The 22,834-nt window shown below is 42.6% G+C and overlaps 2 protein-coding genes across 6 annotated transcripts in view; one reads left to right on the forward strand and one right to left on the reverse strand.

The window, feature by feature from the left end:
• The first annotated feature begins 1,907 nt into the window (after positions 1 to 1,907).
• On the forward strand, positions 1,908 to 18,030 carry C2H18orf21 (chromosome 2 C18orf21 homolog). The gene is made up of 5 exons (XM_038392448.2): positions 1,908 to 2,211; positions 2,733 to 2,755; positions 3,655 to 3,854; positions 12,685 to 12,881; positions 13,413 to 18,030. The coding sequence occupies exons 1-5, from the start codon at positions 2,132 to 2,134 to the stop codon at positions 13,567 to 13,569; spliced, it is 657 nt and encodes a 218-aa protein (XP_038248376.1). The 5' UTR covers positions 1,908 to 2,131; the 3' UTR covers positions 13,570 to 18,030.
• RPRD1A (regulation of nuclear pre-mRNA domain containing 1A) overlaps positions 16,878 to 22,834 on the reverse strand; it is a 68,784-nt gene continuing 62,827 nt past the window's right edge. For all 5 annotated transcript variants that reach the window (XM_038389515.2, XM_038389510.2, XM_038389517.2 and 2 more), the window contains one exon: positions 16,878 to 21,981. In XM_038389515.2, the coding sequence (XP_038245443.1) occupies positions 21,832 to 21,981 (150 nt within the window). In that variant the 3' untranslated portion in view covers positions 16,878 to 21,831. The remainder of the gene's footprint in view (positions 21,982 to 22,834) is intronic.

A 22,834-nucleotide genomic window follows, 5' to 3' on the forward strand; every position in this document is an offset into this window, starting at 1 on the left:
CCACAGCCCGTGCTTTCAGGAATGTGTGTGTCCATGTCCCCATCACAATCATCCTCATGCTGGTGTCTCTTAGCCCAGTTCTGCACATACTCCAGGATAACGTGCAAGGTGTTTAGAATGCTCAAAACAGCAGTGGTGAGCTGAGCGGGTTCCATGCTTGCTGTGGTATGGAGTCTGCACAGGTAACCCAGGAAAAAAGGCACGAAACGATTGTCTGCCATTGCTTTCACAGAGGGAAGGAGGTAGGGAGGGGCGACTGATGACATGTACCCCAAACCACCCTCGACAATGTTTTTGCCCTATCAGGCATTGGGAGCTTAACCCAGAATTCCAATGGGCAGCGGAGACTGTGGGAACTATGGGATAGCTACCCACAGTGCACCGCTCCATAAGTCGATGCTAGCCACGGTATTGAGGACACACTCCGCTGACTTAATGCCCTCATAGGGACATACACAATCGACTGCATAAAATCGATTTCCATAAAATCAACCTAATTTCGTAATGTAGACATACCCTGAGTATAAGACAAGAAACAAGAGATGAATGAGACACTACAAGCACTTAAGTTTGGAAGCCCACCTACTACGCAGGGCAAAAGGAGCACCAGCCATGGCCTGTAGTTACTAACCAGGGGCCTCAGAATCAGCATCCTAGAGGACAGCAGCAATGGGAAAAAGAAATATAAGAACAACAGAATCCGGTTTCCATTACTGAACTCTGTGCTACCCAGAAATATTCTGCTCAGACAGTAAGTGTCCATACTGGGGATTTTCACTGCTCCAGAACAGAGACTCAAACTTTAGAGTCAGAAGGGACCATCACGATCATCTAGTCTGACCACTTGCACATTGCAGGCCACAGAACCTCAACTAACAACATGCAGTTGATCTGCAACTGCTAGCAGGAAATATCTCCCATGACTGGTGATGGGACACTAGATGGGGAGGGCTCTGAACTACTATCAGGAATTCTGTCCCAGGTGTCTGGCTGGCAGGTCTTGCCCACATGCTCAGCGTCTAACTGATCGCCATGTGTGGGGTTGGAAAAGAATTTTGCCCTGGGTCAGATTGGCAGAGAGACTTTTTTTGGGGGCTTTTCTCTGCATCATGGGGGACGTCACCCACAGGTTTAAACATGCTTATTAGGGAAAGCAACTAAAAATATGAAGGTTTACCGTTTATACTAGATGACTGTTTATCGTTAAAAAACAACATTAAATGATTTTTAAACATGCGTTTTTGCTTCCTTCTCACATTTCCTTGCCAAAAGCGGTCTCCTTTCCGGAAACGACAAGCAGAAGATGTCGACACAGGGATGCAGCAAGGCACGGGGGTGAGGCGCCCCGAAGCCACCACGTTTTGGCCTCTCATTGCACTATTGCTAAGTTAACCAGCACCGTTTTGGGGCCAGGTGGCTCTTCCCTCAGCCTCACTGCAGCGGGGGGTTCACGGCAATTAACCCTGCACCGGCACGCGCATCTGACCGGCCTTTCCCGGGCGGCGGGGAGCGCGCTCAGCTCCCCGAAGGGCTGCGCAGCTTTTCAAAATCAGCTTGGCTCTCGGGCATTAGCTAGTTACACCCAGGGTCACTGCGCCCGGGGCCGGCCAGCCCGGCCTGCGTGGATTCGCGGCGGGCAGCCCCAACCCTGCGACCCAGGCCGGCGCCGCGCAGCGCCAAGCGGGCCCTGGGCTGACAGCTCCCGGGAGCGGCTCAAGGGGCAGCTGGCGCGCGGGGCTGTCCTGTCCCGGCCCCCAGGGGCCTGTGCTCTGGCGAGTCCCCTTCGGGCCCGCCCCCGCGGCTTCCCGCGAGGCGCGCCACGGCCGCTCGGGTCCCGGGCCCCGGGCCCCGCCCGGCTTTATAGGGCCCACGAAGCCCCTACGCCGCCGGCGCCTGGCGCACGAAGCGATTTTGGACGGCGCCCCGCCGCAAGGGGCGGGGCCAACCCTAGCAGCGTCCCGGCCCGACGGGCTCGTTCTCCTTCCCGCCGGCCCGCGGGGAGGCCGGAACGTTTGTGCCGCGGCTGCCGTTTCCGCCGGGACCCTGCAGCGCGCTTTCCCGCCGGAAGGAAAGGCGGCGGCGTCTGGGCCGGTCGCCGCGGGGTGTGCGCGCGCCTCTGGCTCTCGCGGGGATGTCCAGGCGCCGGCGGTTCCTGGAAGGGGCGGCTCGGGCGCTGATGGGCACGTGCCCGGCTCAGGCCCGGTTCCTGATGTAAGAGCCTGGCGCGCGGTCCCCCTTTCCGGGAGGGGGGAGAGAGAGAACAAGACCTCCAATATTCTCATTGGTGACGTAATAACGGCCCCGTCTCCTCGGGGGGGGGAGGCGCTCTGAGACCGTTCCGTTAAGTCTCCTGTAGAGTCATGGCCCCGCCCCCTCGTGCCCATCCACCACGTGGCCCCGGTTTCTTGACGCCTCCCCTGCCCAGGGGCCTGGGCTGGGCGTGGCTGGGCGAGCCCCGCCCCTTTGGGCCGAGATGCTGTGAGGTGCCCTGTGCCAGGCTGACCTCTCTCCACCCCCCCCCCAGCCAGCGCTGTGTCTGTCTGTGCTGCTGCCCCCCGCCCCCGCCTTCCCCCCACAACACTGCCTGATCGAGGACAGCCCAGACACAGGGCAGGAGCCCAGACACGGGGTGGCTCGGTCTGGAACCAGTGACTCCTGCTGCCCGAGCTTCGGTGACTGATGCACAGTGACTTGTAACTTGCTCAGTAACCCCGTCCTTTTTCCTCCCCCAGGTGGACGCTTCGTTCTGAAAAAGGCAAGTTTAAATAATCCAGTGGTTTTGGTCCTTTACAGTGGAGACAGACAGGCAAGCTCAGTTCACAGCTTTTGAACTGCCTAGAACGTGTGATGTGACTTTTTTAAAACATGTTCAGTTCTTCTCCACTCTCAAAAACGGGGGGGAGGGGGGCGGTAACAGAGGAAAATTCTTCATCAGAGGGAATTAGAAAATATTTTTCCTTTGGTAGAATTTTCCGTGGCTACCACTTATGTCAGATTTAATGTTACCCGGAATGGGGTGCAGTGAGGCAGATGTGGGATCATCTCTCCATTATGCATCCATTCACATCAAGCCTGAATTGGGTCTTTCATTAGCCTGTTTTGATTCTAACACTATTGTATTTTTAACTAATCTCAGTCTTGGAAGAAGCTTAGCAAGGGCACACCACCTTTGACTTCAGTAGGGTTTTATGTTGACACAAGAGTGTGCCGCATGGAGTTCCTTGCAGGAATATGTTTCTTATAATGGAAGATTTTGAAGAAAGGTGGACATATTTTGCTGGTACAATTACCTGTTGTATAGCGCCTTACTATATGTAACTGTACACACAACACTACATGATTTTTTTTTTTAACATTTTAGCATTCGGTTTCCTCCCAAGTTTTTGCTGAGTATGAAATGCAGAATCAAACTAATCATGTATCTAGTGCTGACGTAGAAACACCTCTAACAGAACAATTTGAACTAAGTACTTGTACCCAAATAAGATTTTTAAAATGCTAGAGAAAAGGTCGCCAGGCCCTTATCAATGCACAATTTACAGTATGCTGTAAATTAGTGGCTTAATAGCTGTAATATATGCCTTTTATATGTTCACCTCTAAAACATACTTACAGAGAGAAGTTCATTTAGGGTTTTACTTTATTCATCTGTAGATAACAAAACCAACAGAGAAAGGATATGCCCTTACTGTTTCCAGTTTCTGGTTCCTGATAACCACAGAGTACGTCTCAAAGCCAAGATGAAACTGACCCCACGGATACAGAAACTTCTTAATCGGGAGGCAAAGAACCATAAACTCAATTTGAAACAGACAAAACTTTTGAAAAAGTACAAGGACTCAAGAAGTGTTCAGGTAAGACTGCGATTCCAGTTAATATGATAACTGGGTTTGTTCGTTCTCTGGAGCCTTAATTTCCCTCAAAGAGAGAGGGAATAAAAGAAGATAGGAAGCTTTTCTCTTTAGAAATTGAGCGTACAATCCATACAATTATTTCATCAGAACATAACAACTTTCTCTATGTAACTTTCCTGTTAGGGTAACTTCTATTCAAATACACACACAAGGAATTTTAAAACAAAAAACCTGACTTTAACAACAAGGAGATGAGAAAATGGCAGGTGGAAAAATCCCCAAACCTCCAAACACATGGCTGCAAAAATGTACAGAAGCCACAATCTGCACATTCTAAGATTTAATCTAAAAAACATTTATCTTTTTATTGTGAAGATAACTTTTTTGTGGTGAACGTTCCTGATGTAAACTGTACTGCTAGTCTATTTGTGCAGTTTTGCAGAAGGGTCTCCAGCCAAACTAGCAGCAGCAAAGGTTGATACTTGTCTTTTCCTACCCTCTTCGCTCAAGAGTGTTATGACCTGCAGAGCCTCATTGGGGCCAGGTAAATCCTAACATCATTAAGTAGAGGTAGGTTTTTCCCCCCTTTTTTTAAAAATGAGGAAATCAAAGCTGAAAAGCCTCTTAAAAGTTAAGATTCCAGCACTCACACTAGTTTGGCTGTGATGGACATTTTTTTTTTTAAGTGTATAAGCTGAATGTTACTATTTGTCATAAAATGTCTATGATAAAGCATACAACACATGTAACAATCCTAGTTAAGGTTGCCGTTGGAACATTAACTCTTATTGGCTTCTTTTCTTCTTTAGCCATTTGAGGTATGTCTTTACAGTGCTTTGGGGCCTGTGGGAGTGAGCCTCTCAGCCCAGGTTGATAGACTTAGGTAGCAGGGCTCATGCTAGTGCTCTGAAAATAGCTGTATAGACAGGGCTTTGAAGTTGTGGCTTAGGCACTGAAACCTAGGGAGTGAGGGTGTTTCATACTCTGAGCCACACTTCAAACCTCTGTCTAGACAGCTATTTTTAGAGTACTAGTGAAAGCTCCGCTAGACCAAGTCTGTTAACCCAGACTGGGATGCTTGCTCCTGTGGACTGCAAAATGCTGCATAGACATACTCATGGAGGCCTGAAGATTTCAAGGATAGCTATGCCTGGAGGAAACACTTGTCACCAGTCTCCCATTTAGAAGTCTGTTGTGAAGCTGTGTACCTAAATGAAAGTGAATTATTTCTGGAAGAGATCAGAAGTTCATGCACATGCAAAATGCTTAGTAACACATTAACACTGTCCCAGTTGCTTATATTTTGAGGGCTAGGATATCCATAGTGACATGTAGTCTCACATGTCAGACAGTGAGACAATTTTTGTTGGTTTGGTTTGTTTCTTTATCAGCATTTTTCAAATTGAGTGTGAACTGCCTGAGCAGGCTCTGATGTCTCCCAGAGGAAGCTCAAACAATCTTAGGGAAAATAGGGTTCGGTGGCAATTTTGTGTGAGACTTCTCTGACCAGTGTTTAATATTCAGTATTGAATAGCCAATGACTTCTTCTTTATAAAGATTATAAAGTGGAGATGATCCAGCAAGAATGAAAAATGAATAACTGACTTCCCCTATGTACAGGGTTAAAATATACATTTCTGCCCCAGAGCACAGTGTTTTATCACCAATAAAAGGCACTTTACCCAGTGCTGCAAACCAGTGTGCATTATGGGAGGTCTCAGAATGCTTTCTGGGCTCAATTTTTGCTCTCATTTACACCAACGTGTAAATCCAAAGTAACTTCATTAAAATAATGAAAATAGTCATTAAGGGGTGAGGGAAGACGCTTATTAACACAAAATATAGTAAACAGTGCTAACACATTTCACTTTACTGCATGATCTTCATTGTATTCCAGAACAATAAAATGGAGAAGTTCTGAAGCTGTTACGCAGAAAATAACTATATATAACTTTAATGTAGTGCTAGAGACGCATACAAATCTATTAAAACAATTATATAGACAGATGTCTTAATAAATGAAGACAACACCCCACTGGGGGGTGGAGGGATAGCTCAGTGGTTTGAGTATTGACCTGCTAAACCCAGGGTTTTGAGTTCAATCCTTGAGGGGGCCATTTAGGGATCTGAGACAAAAATCGGGGATTGCCCCTGCTTTGAGCAGGGGTTGGACTAGATGACCTCCTGCAGTCCCTTCCAACCCTCATAGTCTATGATTCTAGGCCCAGCATTGACTCTTCAAAACGTGCCCTGCTGGCAAATTGAACAGTTTTCTAAGAAATGAGGAAACTACTGATTATAATTTCCTGTCCCAGAATTTGCAACAATAGAAATCTGAAGCACCAACACCACAAGATTGGGTTGAGGAAGTATCATAATCATTAACTAGGATCACTTCTATATCAAGGCTATAGGCACTTCAGATAGACACAGTACAAAACTAACAAAATGAAGCAAATTCCCTCCCCTCAAAATTTTAGTTTCCATTTGAAGGGCTCACAAACCACTGTGAACCTGGAAGTTTTGCTTTGATTATTCACTGGTGTGATATCACAAACATTTAGGATGGATTTGAAAAGCTGTCATTTTAGACAGCGGATATTCAGTGTCTCTCTTCCTATTCCAATAACATGGGTGGATCCAACACTTTGTGGTCTTGCCCAAACAAACTTAAGTAATGATACCAAGGCAGGGGTGGGCAAACATCCCAGTCAGAGAGCCACATCAGGGTGTGAAACGGTATGGAGGTCTGGGTGGGGAAGGCTGTGCCCCCAAACAGCCTGGCCCCCACCCCTACCCACTTCCTGCCCACTGACTGCCCTCCTCAGAACCTCCAACCCATTCAACCTCCCACACTCCTTGTCCCCTGATGACCCCCCTCCACCCCAACCGCCCCCCTGGGACTTCACTCTAAACCAACCCCCCTGCTCCCTGTCCACCCTGACCCCTGTCCACCACATTCCCACCCCGACAGGCTCCCCGGGACTCCCACCCCCTATCCAACCCCCCCTCCCGCCCCCTGACAGGCGCCCCCCCGGGACCCCACCCCCTATCCAATCCCTCCCTGTTCCCCGACCCCTGACTGCACTGCCTCAGAACCACTGCCCCCTGCTCCGACTGCCCCCTCGGCACCCCTTACCCAAGCCCCTTCGCTGCCACGCGCGCCGCCGCTACCATCCCCTTACCATGCCGCTCAGAGCAGCAGGAGCTCACAGCCCTGCTGCCTGGACGGAGCCAGCTGCAGTGATCCATGCGGCGGTGTAACTGTGGGGAAGGGGGGACAGCAGGAGAAGGGCCAGGGCCTAGCCTCCCTGTCCAGGAGCTCAAGGGCCAGGCGGGAAGGTCCTGCGGGCCATAGTTTGCCTACCTCTGTACTAAGGAATAGTTGGCCAGGTGTGAATGTACCGCTGTGTCTAAAAAAAAAAAAAAAAAAAAAAACCCCAAAAGAACCAACTATTGATGTACACTGTGACCTGCAGACCTGTAACAGGTTTTTAAACAAAAATATACGTTTGTTTGTTAGCTGGACAGATTCTCAGAATGTAGCAGGCATCCATATAAATGTGAGTTTATAGTTTGTGGTCCATTCTAATCTCCATGCAATGTCCTTGAATTGGGATTTAAACATAGTAATAATATCATCTACTCTGTTTCAAACAGACTGACAGTCTCATTAAGATCTGTCCGAGTTAAGATCAAGATCGACTTACATACTTGTTGGATTATATTAAAGAAGTTCTGTATTAAAATCACAAGAGTTTGATTCCTCATAGTTTTAATTCCAGGTTATTACTAATTAAGAGGTCTCTTGGTTTTTGGTACTGTTTCTCTCCCTCTCTGTGTGAAACTTGCAAGCTGCTAATTGTGTTAGTACAGATTTAATAATTTTATTAAGATAATGTTGAAGTAAAAAGAAAACGGTACAGAGTTTAGGCATAGAAATTTCTGGTTATCAGGGAATAAAGTACAGATTATCAAGGGGTGCAAAATTCAGTTTAGGAGCGGGTGGCGTAGGGAATATATAATCTGCAATCTCCCCGATTGGGGGTAAAAGTTTAACGGGTCAAAGTACAGACATTGAGACATGGGGGTATGTTGTCCATATAATGGCTATGTTCAGGTGTGGAGTATAACGAGCGGGTACGATGATGAGGATGGATCCACCCTCATTTGGTGGAATTTAATCTTCAGTGAGTTTATGGTTCCAGTTCATATGGTCCAATGGAAAAAAAAAAAAAAAAAAAAGTCTCTCAGTCCCTTTCCCATGGTTGATACACGATGTTGTACCGGCTCATACCTCCTGGTACTGTTGGTGGCCAGTGATGTGTTCGATGTAGATGTCCCTGGACTATCGAATTGTGTCCGAGACCATGAGGCGCCGCATGAGCCGTGCGTACCGTCAACCAATCCTGCAGGTCTGCAGCACACGCTCGTTGCAGGGGTCCCAAGCGCCCAGGGCTCCGACAATCAGGGCATCCATCTGGACCTCGTAGCCCTTCGCTCTCAGGGTGTCGGCCAGGGGGGCATATTTTTCCAGCTTACGAGCTCAGGATTTGCAGAAGGCCAGGGTCCTGTTCTGGAAGGAGACCGTGATGTCGATGAGGATGATCTTTTTCTGTTCCTCGTCGGTGACTACCACGTCAGGTCAACTGGCTGTCCATCCCAGGGATGGTGGAGTTCACAGCGACCTCCCCCAGGCATGGTGCGATGACTTTCACCAGGCGATTCTGGATGGGTTGTGGCGCAGCTGCCAGGCTCTGGAGTGAGGCTTGCAGCTGCACAGGACGTGGGGCAGGGTCTTGTTGGAGTAGCCACACTTCCTGCAACGCTTGTCTCGGTTCCCGTGGCGGACGGCTCCGTTCAGCGGGACGCAGTTGAGCCGGGCGCGGTGGATGAACTGCCAGTCGGCGAAACGGGTGAAGCTGCCCCCTGCTAGGAAGTGGTTGCTGGCATCCCACTTGCTGGTAAGTTCAAAGACTTTACCCTGGTCTGGTTTACGCTTCAGGGTTTCCATGTACAACGAGTGGATGGCCGCCTTCAGGGTCTTCTCCATCATGCCCCGGCACTCGGGGTGACGATGGTGTTGTCGTCGGACCTGATCCGCGGCACCAGTACTCCCAGTTCCTGGCGCTCCTCGCACCACTCCCAGCGGCAGCCGATGCGCTTCCCCAGGCGACGCGTGGCATTGCGAGCACAGGACCACAGCGAAGCGATGTCGCCACCGTCCCGTCCAAATTCGCCATCCAGAGAACCGCTCAGGAATCTGGCGGTGTTTTGGTTGGAGGGGGCTCTGCCGATCCGCTTCTTTGTTGCGTCATGGTGGGTGTTTGCTGCGATGTTCCTTACCATGGCGTCGGGACATGTCAGCAGGCGGAAGGCGTGGGTGATCACCGCGATGTCACACAGGTCACCCATGTGGGGGACATTGGCACCGCCATGCCTGTGGGCGATATAGACCAGCTCGTTGCTGGCTCTCTGGGGAAGGAACAGCCACTTCTTCACCAGCTGTCGGATGATCTTGTCTGCCTTGTTGAGGGGTACCTTCGACATGGCGGATCCTCTTAGGACGAAAGAGATGCGGGGGATCAGGAAGGTGTTCAGGGTGTTTATCTTCTGCCACGGTGCTAGTAGGGAGGCATCGATCTTGGCGGCATCCTGTAAGATCTCCTGGATGGTGTCCTCGGCTGTCTGTCGGACACAGAAACCCATCGGCGTGCCAAGGTGCCGGTATGCCTCCCCTCTGCCAGGGGGATGATGGGCTCACCCTGGATCTGGAACCCTGTCGCCTGCACCGAGTCCCTTTTGCTGCCGTCAACGTGGAGAGATGCGCACTTCTTTGCATTGAAGCGGAGTCCCATTCAATCGGCAGCTCGACTGGTGGCATCTAGCATACGTTGGAGGTTCTCTGGGTCGTCTGCGGTCAGGACCAGGTCATCCGCATAAGCCAAGACGCTCACCCTCTCGCCGTGGAGGTTGAAGCCATCTGTGTCATTGGAGATCGCTCGCAGCCATGGCTCCATGGCGAGGTTAAAGATGATGGGGCTGAGGGGACAGCCCTGCTTAACTCCGCTCCGGATCGGGATCTCAGCAGTCTCCCCTTTGACTGAGCGAATGGTTGTGCTGCATCCTAGTACACCTTTCGGATCACACGGAGGAAGTTCTCTGGCATCCCAAACTCCTGTGGCAAAGACGTGGTAGTGGGGCATGGACCCAAAGGCATTAGCCAGTTCGAGCCATGCTACTGTGCACTGCCTCTGCGCCCTTCTGGCCGTTTCGATGGTGGTTTGGAGGACAAAGTTGTATTCATAGCAGCCCTCACAGGACATGAAGCCTTTCTGGGTGGAGCTGATGGCTCCCTCACTTACTGACCACTCCATGATCCTCTACGCCAGGTAGCTGGCATAGAGCTTGTACATAGTGGAGCAGAGGGAAATGGGCCTCCAGTTGCTGGGGTCGTCCCGCTCACCCTTCTTGTACACCAGTACCGTCATGGCCTTCTTCCAGGAGCTGGGAGTCCAGCAGAATCGCTTGCACTGGTTGAAGAGCGTGGCGAGGACCAGGCAGCCGGGATCTCGCTTTTTCAGGAGGCTGTAGGGGATGCCGTCTTTCCCAGGAGCCGTGTTTTGTCTGTTCTCAAAGCAATTCTTTGTAACAACAACTACTCAGAGAGAGAGAGACTCAAAGCAATACTCTCTAACAACAGAAACAGCACCCAGAGACTCCCCGCCCTTTTGTTGTATTCATCTCGCTTTAACAATTGTGATTAAAGTAGAGTTAGAGGATGTATGTGTATGGATGCTTGGTGTAGATAATAACTGAATGATCAGGGAGGTGCCAGCCTAAGAATCCAGTGTCCATCAGCTGAAGAAGGCGTCAAGTGGAAATAATCAAAGGACCCCCGGAGAGCAGACTGGAATCCACCCAACAGCCTCAAGGATGGGATAACCAAAGAAAAGATAACATCTGGCAGCATGGAGCCATCTGCTGATTGATTCAGCAACAGCATGATGAAGCAATTCCCATAGACTGGCACAGGAAGATATTCCTATAAAAATGGACTCTAGAAAGTGAGAACTTTGGGGTCTGATTTTACAAACCAACTTCCAGGAGCATCAGATGCGCATCTGACAAGGCTCTGATCCGTCCTCATGTCCAGGTCACCTGGCCAGTGGCTTGGCATGAGCAACTCTAAGGCTGGTAACTATGAACCTGTGTGTGTGTGTATGAATGAATGATGTGTGAATAAATATTAAATTGAATGGAATGTTATAGCTATAACTAACTGCTTACTATGATTCTTTGTGTAATCACAATAAATGTGGCATTTTTCCTTTTTCCCTTTAATAAGATCCTGCTGGTTTTTATTTTATTGGTATAACATACTTACTGTGATTTGGTGTGCACTTTGCTACTTGGATTGTGCTTGTAATGTTTCTGGTATTATATATTTAAAATACTATCAGGAACTGACAGCTCCCAAAATTACCATTGTAGAGCCATATAAGCTCCTTCTGTAGAAGATGACACATTAGGAGCAAGGTTGACTGAGACTTAAACCAACAAGCTGACAGGCTATGTTTACAAGACCTTTCTTAGCCATTAGCAAGATATTATATCTTGGTTTAAGGATTCTGCTAACTTTGCAATTGCATAAAATTATCTTATTCCATTTTGCAGAGTTCTAAAACTCCTAGAGGCAACATCTGTACATTTTGCAGACATGTTTCATCAGTTAATGGAAGATCAGCTGTTAAAGAGACTTTTGCCAAAGCCATTGGTTCCCAAACTTTTTGTGGACCACTAGTGGTCTTCTGTGGAGAGTTGGCAGTTCACATTGTTGTAATTCTTCTTGTTTCTAGCTGAATCCATTAAAAAGAGTTAAAATAAATTAAAAGCTTTCCTGTTGTTTTCTGTGAAAGCAGTTGATGTACTTGTAAGAAATGTTATGTGATGGGAGCAGTGTCTCAGACAGTCTCTCTGTTAACACATGGTTTTGTCCACTCGGCTGCTTCTCCTTTAGACCCCTCTGAACTTTGACCCCTCTAGTCCCACTCTCCCCGTGTGGTTCTCCTTCTCGCCATACCAATGGGCTACCATTGTTTCTTTTTATCTGTAGTGCATCTTTTTATTTTTGAAGATTTGGGATTTTTAATATTTTCTCTGAAGACTCACCAAAAAAGTGTTCTGGAGAGGTAGCCGTGTTAGTCTGTATCAGCAAAAACAGCGACGAGTCCCTGTTGCACCTTAGAGATTAACAAATGTATTTGGGCATAAGCTTTTGTGCGCTAAAACCTACTTCATTGGTGCCACAAGGACTCCTGCAAAAAAAGTTGTATATTTACGTAAAGGTGTAAATTAAAAAATGAATTTTAAAATACATTTTGATCTTTTTTTCTGGATTCTTGTATGTTTGTGGTGAAACATGAATTCCACTGGGGTACATTCAAAGTATTATACAGTCAGAGCTACTTTTAATGTTGTCTAGTCTTTTTGTTGTGACAAGGTTGTTTTTCGTGTTTCACTCCATGTGTTTGCGATTCAGAATTAAATCCCCTGCAATTAGTTTCCAGGGGATTGGAGTCATTTCTAGTCACACCCTTGGGGATTTGATGATTTATGTGGTTTAAAAGAGAAAGCGAGATGTGGATTTGTTGTTGCTTTTTATGTCTCTCTGCTTCACACAAGTAAGTATTTAAGCAGCTTGATTCACTCTCTGTAATTTTGAAGAGCAGTTTAGATAAGTCTAAAAGTGTTGGTCACCAATGCCTTATACATTTAAAATGCGGAAAGACTGACAGAAGAGCTAACATTTCCTTTCCTCTCTTCATAGCTGGTTACTTGCAACACATGCAACAAAACAACAAGACATCATGGTAAAAGCAGAGATTTTCTGGCAACAGCAACAAGCCGTTCTGGTACTCCGAAGAGTAGACCAGACCCAAAGACTCTGATATCTGCAAACAAAACGACACCCTTAAACCACAGTAAATCTGGATCTAAAAGCAAGAGTCCAGCATCAACTTTCAGGTGCCTATTACCATTTTACCTAAAGAGGCAACATACTTCAGTGAATAGGGCACAGTATTAGAAGTCAGGAAAGGGAGTTCAGACAAATTGTTTAATCTCTCTGATAATTAATATTTTATCTTTTATCAAGGATCTGAAATGGAAGATCAATTGTTGTTTGGTTTGGATTTTTAATTGCAGGAGTCCAAAGAGTCTAATAAAAAGAGTGACTGGGGTAAAAATTATCACTTCTAGGTGTTTTTAAAAAAATAAACTTCGGTCTTAGTGTGAGATACCATGTAGGGTTTTTATTTTCTAAGCATGTATGTAATTGTGTGCACAAAATCGGTACTTGCATACACATTTGGGTAGTTGTGCTTCTCACAGCTCACTTTTACACACAATGCATAAGTTATGTTTGCAGTTAAGTAATTGTGCACCTGAATTTTATGTACACAACCATTTTCAAACTCGGTCTGTAAAATTACATTATTCCTCCAGCCTCTTTTTAATAAGAGATTTATCTGATTTTTGTTTTGTTTTGCTTCTCAGAACATGCATGGCTGGACAGTCACCATCCAGTTCTTTGCCCAAGACTCCCAAAAACTCTAAATTTCACTTTACTCAGCTAAAACGGTTGCTTAATCTTGAAGAAAAACAAAAGAGCCAGAAGAAGATGGACCTGAAAAACTTCTTGTCTTCACTTTGAAATACTGAATAATTACAATAGTCATGATAATGGTTACAACAGTAGTGGTAAAATTGGGCCAGTAAATGAACTAAATTAATGGCTGCCTTATTGTTTTATAAACTTAGAAACAATTTTTTGTTAATACTGGTTTAATTTCTGGCTGTGTTAAGGCCTTCAGCATGTAGGGGAGATTTAAATACATTGTTTGGAAACAGTCTCTGTACTTTTATATGGATTGCCTACCGGAGGATATTGCTGGAATAATAAGGTAATAAGCCACGTCTTGGAAGCCTGAACTTGTATCACAATCTTTAATGGCTCAGGAATTAAAAGCCAAAATCTGTTCTTGGACCAGATTGGCTTGCACTGTAGCAATCAGTGTAATGGTTTTTAAAATAGGATCCTGTACCACAGTAGAACTTGCAGAGGATCTGCTTATTTCTAATTCTTTCCAGATCTGTGCTGTGAATGCGGTGGGTTTGTTTGTGAGTTTTACTCAGGACTTTCTCTGTGACTGTGCAGATCTGTGACTAAAACTGATTTCCAAAGGAAATCTGTGCGGTCATCTTAATGAACTGACAAAGTAATTCTGAAACATTCCTGCTTAATGCTATTCAGCAAAAGTAAGTCTTATTCTGAAATTTCTGAAGTTGATAGCTCCAGTTTTCCATGTGGAAAGAAAATTAATTATTTGTTTTTACATACAAATAGTTTTACAATGAAAAATTTCTCTTTCTGTAAGTTGTATAAAGTTTATTCCTTTCTGTTTCAGTCCTCATTCTTGTTTTGGTACCAGTAAAGCAACAAATAAAATGATTCAACTTGTCCCTTGAAGTGCATCTGGCTTATTTTTATCCAATTAAAAACCACTTTCCAACAAATACAAGTTGGTATATTTAAAAAAAACATTTCAGGGAAGGCAGAGCTTGTTGCAAATCTTAGTTTTAATCTCATAAGGACTGATAAGTATGTAATATTCATATGAATCTTCTGGAAATGGGTCATGTGGCTGAAATACATAGTAAAAGTGATTTGGAAAGCCCTTCCTTCACTTTAGGCTTAACTCAAATATATGTAGGGTCAATTTTTAACAATTTTTCTGGTAACTATGCTTTTACAATTCATTGTGCTGTTTTTCCTCTCTGTAGAGCTATGTATTTATTTACATGGGTCACTTTATGGCTTGTCCTCTGATGCCTTTACTAATTCTTTAGTTTCGTTGGGAAGAAAAATTTATATTGTAAAGCAGTATTTTAAAAGGTTTGTATTGTAAAATCTTAACTGTAAATAATTTTAAATTTTTTTCATAAGTGTGTGGTACTTCTGGATGCTGTGTCACTGTAGGATTGAAACATGACTATTAATATTGCCACTGTTAGACAATTGCAACACATTTTATACAAAGTATGTTAGGTAAGGTATCAATGAAAAAGTCACAATCTATCATCTTTGGATCTAATGTGAAATTTCTTTATATCCCATTTCTCACCCATAACAATTTTACATTCAACACAAAGACTTTGTCCAAACCATGGGAACGGCCACAAGTACTAGGATGATTCCCAAATGTGCCAACTTCTTCATGGGCCACATTGAGGAAGCATTTCTGGACAAGTATACCACAAAACCAGTGAAGATCCCCGAGATACATCAATGATATTTTCTTTGGACAGATGACCTAAACTTCATAAAAGATTTCTACCACAATTTCAACAACCACTCCCCATTCTTTAAACTCTCTCCCACATTAGCATCAACTTTCTGAACGCCACAATCAGCTTCAACCATGAAACCCTACAGACAAGAAACCTAAAGTTCATCATATTTACCTTCACAGATCCAGTAAATACCCCAAATCCACCAAGAAATTTATCTACAGCCAGACGCTCTCATACCATAGAATATGGTATGGAGAAAGTCTGGGATATACGCGTTAACACACTTAAAACTGCCTACACCAAACAAGGACACTCCACTAGAGAAGTAGATCACGTCCTGGAATGGGCCACTCAAATACCTTAAAAGAACATGCTTTAACAAATAAACCTCCCTGTTACAATTACAACCCATACTTAATGGGGTCCTCATCCTAAAGAAATATTTCCTGAACCCCCTCTGTTGGCCTTCAGACAACCCTCCCAACCTCTCCAAGCTCATAATCAGAAGTAGCTCCACACAGACAAGGATACACCAACTGAAAACCACCAGATCCTTCCAGAACAACAGATGCAAAACCTGTACATGTCAACAGCTACAATGATCAATAATCCCCACAACACACCTTTCAAGATCCATGCCTATACCTATATGTGCCTATCACAATATATGGTGTACCTCTTCCCGTGCACTAAATGCCCCAATAACAACTTAGTGGGTGAAATGAGACAATCAGTATGCTCCAAATGAACTCACACAGAAAAACGATAGGGTGTTTTATCACCTGTGTGTGTGAACACTTTTTCACAAAGTGTTCACTCTATATCTGACCTCTCAATGCTCATCCTCAAAGGAAGCCTGCACAACACCTTCAAAAGAGAAGCCTGGGAGTTTAAATTCATAACTTTCCTAGACACTAAAAATCATGGACTGAATATGAACACTGGATTTATGCTTTACTACAATAATCTAACCCACAAACCCCCTCCCAGCTATTTTTTCTCCCCATCCCAGACTCCTATGACTGGAGAGGTGTTAACTGTCCACTTAACACATATTTCAAAGGACAATTCAAGGTGAACTACATGTGCTAAACGATGTATTCCATCTTGTACATTTCCCAGACCTGAAGAAAAGCTCATCCTAAGATTGATAGCTTGTATCTTTCACCAATAGAAGTTAGTCCTGGCTATGACAACACTGCATATAAGAAAACAAAATAGTAACAGTAATCAGTTTGGTACAGCAATCATGCTTAAACTTTCTTCCATTTTGAGATATTCCCAGTTTCAGCAATTATTCCCAATTTTAAGTACAGGGAATCTCTCAAACTGGTAAATCTTTCAAAATGGAAGACACTAAGTGTAATCATTGTCTTTTTATAATGGATTCTCCTGTCGCTTCAATAGATAACTTCTTTAGTTTTAAAAAGTTTTTAGAGACACTCACCTCCAAACTATATATTTTTCCTTTAGAACAAATTCTAACCTCATTTAAAAATGCCCTTTCACTCAACTGAGAAAAAGTAATGTAATTATTATAAACTAGCCACAGTCAAAATGGTGGTGCGGTTTTGGGTTACTCAGTACAATAATGGAGGCTGTATATAGACATTTCAGAGAACATAGGTTGGGCAAATAAGCATTAAATAATGTTGATTTATGATCATGTTTTTACATTTTATTCTTTTAAATATGAAAACATTATACATTGAGGTGTTATTTAGAGGACAAATTACACAAGAATTACACATTCTGTGAGCATTGCACAATAATGAAACATTTTTACATTTCAAACATCTTTTCTTGTCAGCTTTCAACAAATGAGTAAATTTTTGTTGCAAACAAGTTACAAAGTGCTGTTACTGCATTTTTGCAAATTCCCACAAAAAAGGATCATGCTTACTAGGATACTTTTTAATGTAGTAAACATTAAATCAGAATTAGACTTCTAAATAGTAAGATGGAGAAGCTGACCTATTAAGATAATTTAACACACTGAGACAGGTTCAAAGACAGAATGGTTATTTTAAAAAAAGGTAATCAATATTCCTATTAAGATTTTTTTAAGTTGATTCTCTAAGAGTAAGTTGCTGACAGCCAGATCCTAACTGCTTTATTCCCACAAATAGTCGGTGGGAATATCAGCATGAGAAGCGCAAGCAAGAATTAATCCCAAAATGTTTTTATTAATAGAAAACCAGTCCATCAAAAATAGTGCCATTGCAGCTGATTCACTAATCTTTCAACAATAACTCTATAACTTTCTATTACCATATGTACTACAAGTTGAATTTCTGCCCAGCCAGAGGGCCAGCAAGAGGCCTATGCATGAGCTATATCCATTTAAATATTCCACATGATGCATAGGCTTTTTGATGGCCCTCTACGCAAGGGTGAATTTTGGTGATCACTAGAGGACACATTTGCAGACACTGAAATTCATGGATGTTTTGCCACTGACTTCTAGATTTTAAAGCGTGTAGCTTTCATTGTGTTGCGTGGGAGGGGGAATCATGAAAGGTTGAAGCTGAATGTAAAATAGACAAGCTAATGTTACTGAAATCTATAAATTAACTTTCTATAGAGGCAATTTATTTTTTTCCAACAGTTACAATTCTTTTGTAATCAAGAATCTTAAACTTGTTTGTAAGATCACAAAAACATGGAGAATAGGCATTTTTAGACAGATTTTTATAAAGTTTTACAACTATATGGCTTTATCTTTAGTCTTACTTCATGAGAGTAATCCTGCTGACACCAGCAGAATTACCTGCAAATAGGTGTTATTCATATGATTAAAGGCTGCAGGATTAGGTCCATGCTTTTTCACTAAAAACTCCTGATCACTATACAATATAACTGAGTAAATAAATGTGTCTCTCTCACTAGAAGGATCTAATTTTTTAATATTAGAAAATACTTAAAGGTGTAACGTTGTTTGAGCTAAAAAAAAAAAATCTGTATCTAGTATCCACTTTTCTTTGGGCAGGTGATTTGGATTTCAGTGCAGTTGTGTCACATTACCAAAAATACAATTTTATCCAGATTAGGTGACTACACCACAGTTTATCTACCTGGGAACAATCCTGTGCACAGGTATATATGCTACATTTTGGTACCTGAGAACTTAAGGATATCTGCCAATCCTATGGGGTGTTGTGTCTTACTATATTGTATGTCTCCTCCAGTGAATCTGGGAATGGTGTTACAATATTAAAACTTCAAATTCATGGATACTGTGATGTCACTCCCATAGAAAACATAGACAGTTGGAGCACCATTCATCCACTACCATGAGATACTTTTAGTGACAAACAAGGAGCATTTCATCTCCCCGAAATTGTTTGTTTTCAAACTAATTTTGAGTGGCTATTAAAAAACCCCAAACAAACAAAGCACACCACAGAAGTAAAAGTTCCATGAGGCAAAAACATTAGCAGTGAGCTACAGCAAATTTTATCTCAAACTTTCACTTTAAAATTATATCAACGTTAACGTTCACCTCAAGGAAAAGTTTGATTTTTTAAAATACATTTTTCCTAAACTTTGTCTTTAACCACTTCTAAATATACATCTATAGATACATGACAATATTACTAAAACTTAAGAGAATAACAGAGTGAAGTCAGTGTCTACTTTTTCTCTGTCCTTGAGGTGTTCAATGCTGATTTTCCTTGACTTTTACAATTGATTTCTGCCCTTTTTCTGACTAAGGCAGGTGGAGAAGGAATGAATGTTTAAACTTTTTACAACAAAATATTTTAAAAATCCAGGCTCTAATCTTACAGTGAACTCTACACCAGTGGAGCTCTATACCTAGTGACTTCAATGGTGGAGCTGTCCACCTGCTTTGGAACCAATAGAGACTACTGATTTGTTCTGTGCATTTATGATTCACGAGATAACTGATCTGATTTTTGGTTTTAATTTATAAGAAATTTTGTACTATGCTTTACAAAAGAAGAGTGCTTCTTTGCAGCAATAATGTGTGTGTACATACACGTTTATACAACTACATTTTTAATTGACTAGAACACATTTAAACAATGAAAGTCTTAACCTAGGTCTAATTTTCAAATAGTCTTCAATTTGAATGTACTTTTGAAAAGAGGACTATGGATATTTTTTACATATCTGACTCTGCTTACGAAAACATAGCTAGTTTCCTTTGTTCTAATTATGGTCCATATCCTTCCCACTCTGGTTTTCACTGTGGAATGATACAATGAGTAGAAAGCCCACTCAAATGGCTATAAATCTGTTGAAGGCTGGTGAGCTCAGACCATCGAGCATCTCACAATACCTTAATCAGGTTTTTGGGTGGGAAACTCCCAGTGAAAACAACTCTCCATAGCATCGTCTCCTTGCAAATTAGAGGGTAAAATGTGCAGAAATGAATGTCAATCCTGTCAGATTTAATTCCCGGAGGTTCCTACTTCATGCATGCAAAGCTGAGAGGGACTTGAAGTGTTTTGGGGCCAGGTGTGGGTTGAGAGGCCATGGCAGAAGCACTCTAGATGGTATATTGTTAGAGAGGACAGGAAGAGTTCCAGGAAATATCATGGAGAGTCTGGCCTGCTTTGTAAATACCCCATTCCTCTGTTACCTTCAGATGCACAGAGAAATGGGTGAAGGTCCAAACTCTCTGAGACCCCTCTGTGGGCTGCTAAACCCTATTCCAAAATAATGATGCTGTGCAGAAACCCTGTAATTTCACTCTATAGATTTTTCAGTCTAACTACAGCCCATTTGTGGTACTTTTTTTTGCAAAAGAGGAAAATCTGACTTTATGTGCTTGTGTCCAAATATGAATATTTTTAAAAAGAAAGCTGTTATATCCTGCTGATAGTTAACTAGAATTCCAGGGCTTGGACCTACTGAAGTAAATGGCAAAACTTCCACTGACTTCAGTAGGGCCAGGATTTCACTCCAGGATTATACTGAGTCATCTCAGTCTATTTTATTTTAGAAACTACTGTTTTTAAGTGCGTAACGTGGGGCGAGAGGGTTAATTGGCTGTAAAACTTTATTTTTGTTTACACTGATGTAAAAAGTTTTAGTTTGTATGACAAGTATGAGTAAAGATGGATATTTGTTAATATTGCTATGAATGTTTACAATGAAAGAGCTTCTCTAGCAAATCTCTTGCTAGAACACTTAAAGCCTCACACGGTAAAACAAACTCAAACACTTGGGGTCAGATGTTCAAGGGTATTTAGGGCCCTACGGATGCCACTAGGAGCCTAGTGGGATTTTCAAGAGGACCTACGTTCTTAACTCCTATTAATGGTGAGTAAGGCACATTTGAAAATCCTACTAGGCATCTAGCTGCATCTTGAGGCTCCTAAATACCCTTAAACATCTGCCTCTTAGTGTTTTTAAAAGGCAAGGGGATAAACAACTTTATTTTCATAAGTTTAGTTACTATACAAATACCACATTTATACAGTGATAGAGTTTGTTTTTAAACACACATTCAGCAACATTTTTGTACAGTTTAATTCACACAGTGGCCTAGATTTTCCAGGAGAAAACCCCCTCCTTGTAAAAAAAGGAGACCAAGATCCAGAAGTTGTTTGCTGGGAGGCTTAGACACAGGGGACCTGTGGCACTCATTGGCCTCTCTGGACAGGTTTCTCCATGGGAGAGGATGCTTTGACCCAAAGTTTCCACAGACAACAAATTCTACTTGTAGTATCATCATGCTGTATAAGTAAAATGATACTTGAGTACTTTCAAATTTTAATAATTCAAAAATAGGTATGGTCCTGAGTAATCACCGCATACTATAGTTGAAACTGTGGAATGACTTCACGTTTCAGGGATCAGGTTTGTTAATGGAGACGGATGTGGCAGAAAGGGGTTATTGTACAAAAAAGTGGTCCTTCAATTTAGAAACCAAGTTTTCAGGAAATAAAGCATTTCTATTGTACTAATTAAAATATTTAGTTTTTATGCAGTATTTTTATGTTTATTTTTAAATATTAAAATTAAGCACAATTTTGAGTCACTTAAGGTGTTCAATTTAACATGATTTATATTTTCCACTTTCGAAGTTGGTTAATAACATTTACTTTAAAATAAACCAATAGTTTTATTTGGGGGTGAGTAAATTAACTTAATAAATAACCAGTAACATCACACTCCACATAAAAATAAATTGCAGTAGTCTTCTTATAAACATAAGCTTGTGATTTCCATAATGTTCCATTGCCTCACTAGCCATTGAAATATGGCAACTTAAATGTATACTTTGATTATATAGTGAACTACACTGAGTAGAGGGTGCATAAGAAAAATAAAGTGGAAACTTATCAGTTTCTTACAGGGCACCTGATCAAAATCTGTACAAAAGATAAGAATATTTTAAGATAATTACCCATTTTTAACATAATAATATACAGATGCCACCTTTTATAAATGTACCTATATGTTCACTTGCCAATAAAACAGTAAACAAACCAATATTTTAAACAATTCTTATAAATTATTTGTAGCTTTTTTTTTTTTAACCGCCACTCTCCAACAATGTACAAAAATAATACTACAGGACTATCAATCAGTCTGACCTACCCCTCACTCCACAGAAGAGCAGAGGCTATAGAAATAGAGGTTCTTATCATCAATCATCACTGTAAATGTCTCCAGCAAATGGTAGGTGCACATGACTGCCTGTGACATTGGGAAGTCGAGACAGATCAGGAAGGTTCTGGATGCGTGACCTGAGTTCTTTTCGCACCTGGGATACTCTGGCTAACTTGCGCTTGTACTCCTGTAATGCAAAAGTAGTTGACATTAGATTATTTTCCAGTCACTGTTGCTTTCATGGTGGGATTTTCAAAATCTCATCCACAGTGTTTAACCAACATTTCGTTGATAAAAGACTCCCTTAAGCGAGTGAAGTAATTAAATGAGTTAGACAACCTGATATTTTCCAAGTAGAAAGAAGAAAAGGAGTACTTGTGGCACCTTAGAGACTAACAAATTTATTTGAGCATAAGCTTTCGTGAGCTACAGCTCACTTCATCGGATGCAATCCTTCCACTCCATACAGCTAAATTCAGTGCCTTGCATAATGACAGGTTTCAGAGTAGCAGCCGTGTTAGTCTATATTCGCAAAAAGAAAAGGAGTACTTGTGGCACCTTAGAGACTAACACATTTATTTGAGCATAAGCTTTCGTGAGCTACAGCTCACTTCATCAGATTGTATTCATTGGAAAGTTTATGCTCAAATAAATAAATTTGTTAGTCTCTACGGTGCCACAAGTACTCCTTTTCTTTTTGCAAATACAGACTAACACAGCTGCTACTCTGAAACCTTTCCAAGTAGAGTTTATCACTTACTGGAACCAGTGTTTGATTCCCAGATAGCTCAGGAATCACAACACAGCTCAAGAGATTGATGTAGTTCACTGTACATTTTGTTTTTGGGGCTTTTTCATTTTCCTGTGACTATACAAAAACTAAACAAGGAGGATGCCAGTCTTAAATAATACAATTGTAGAAATATCTACATGCGACTAATACCATGGGATTATTCTGAGACATGGTATTAAAGCATCTTGTGACCGATTGTCTTCTCACTTGCCCCATAACTCTACTGACATCCAGAAAGTTACTTGTC

The sequence above is a fragment of the Dermochelys coriacea genome, chromosome 2, assembly GCF_009764565.3.
Source record: "Dermochelys coriacea isolate rDerCor1 chromosome 2, rDerCor1.pri.v4, whole genome shotgun sequence".
Lineage (NCBI taxonomy): Eukaryota > Metazoa > Chordata > Testudines > Dermochelyidae > Dermochelys > Dermochelys coriacea.

Coding starts and splice junctions, on each gene's coding strand:
- C2H18orf21 (XM_038392448.2), top strand. CDS start 2,132: ATGTCCAGGCGCCGGCGGTTCCTGGAAGGGGCGGCTCGGGCGCTGATG. Junction 2,212..2,732: donor GCTCAGGCCCGGTTCCTGAT/GTAAGAGCCTGG, acceptor TTCCTCCCCCAG/GTGGACGCTTCGTTCTGAAA. Junction 3,855..12,684: donor AGGACTCAAGAAGTGTTCAG/GTAAGACTGCGA, acceptor CTCTCTTCATAG/CTGGTTACTTGCAACACATG.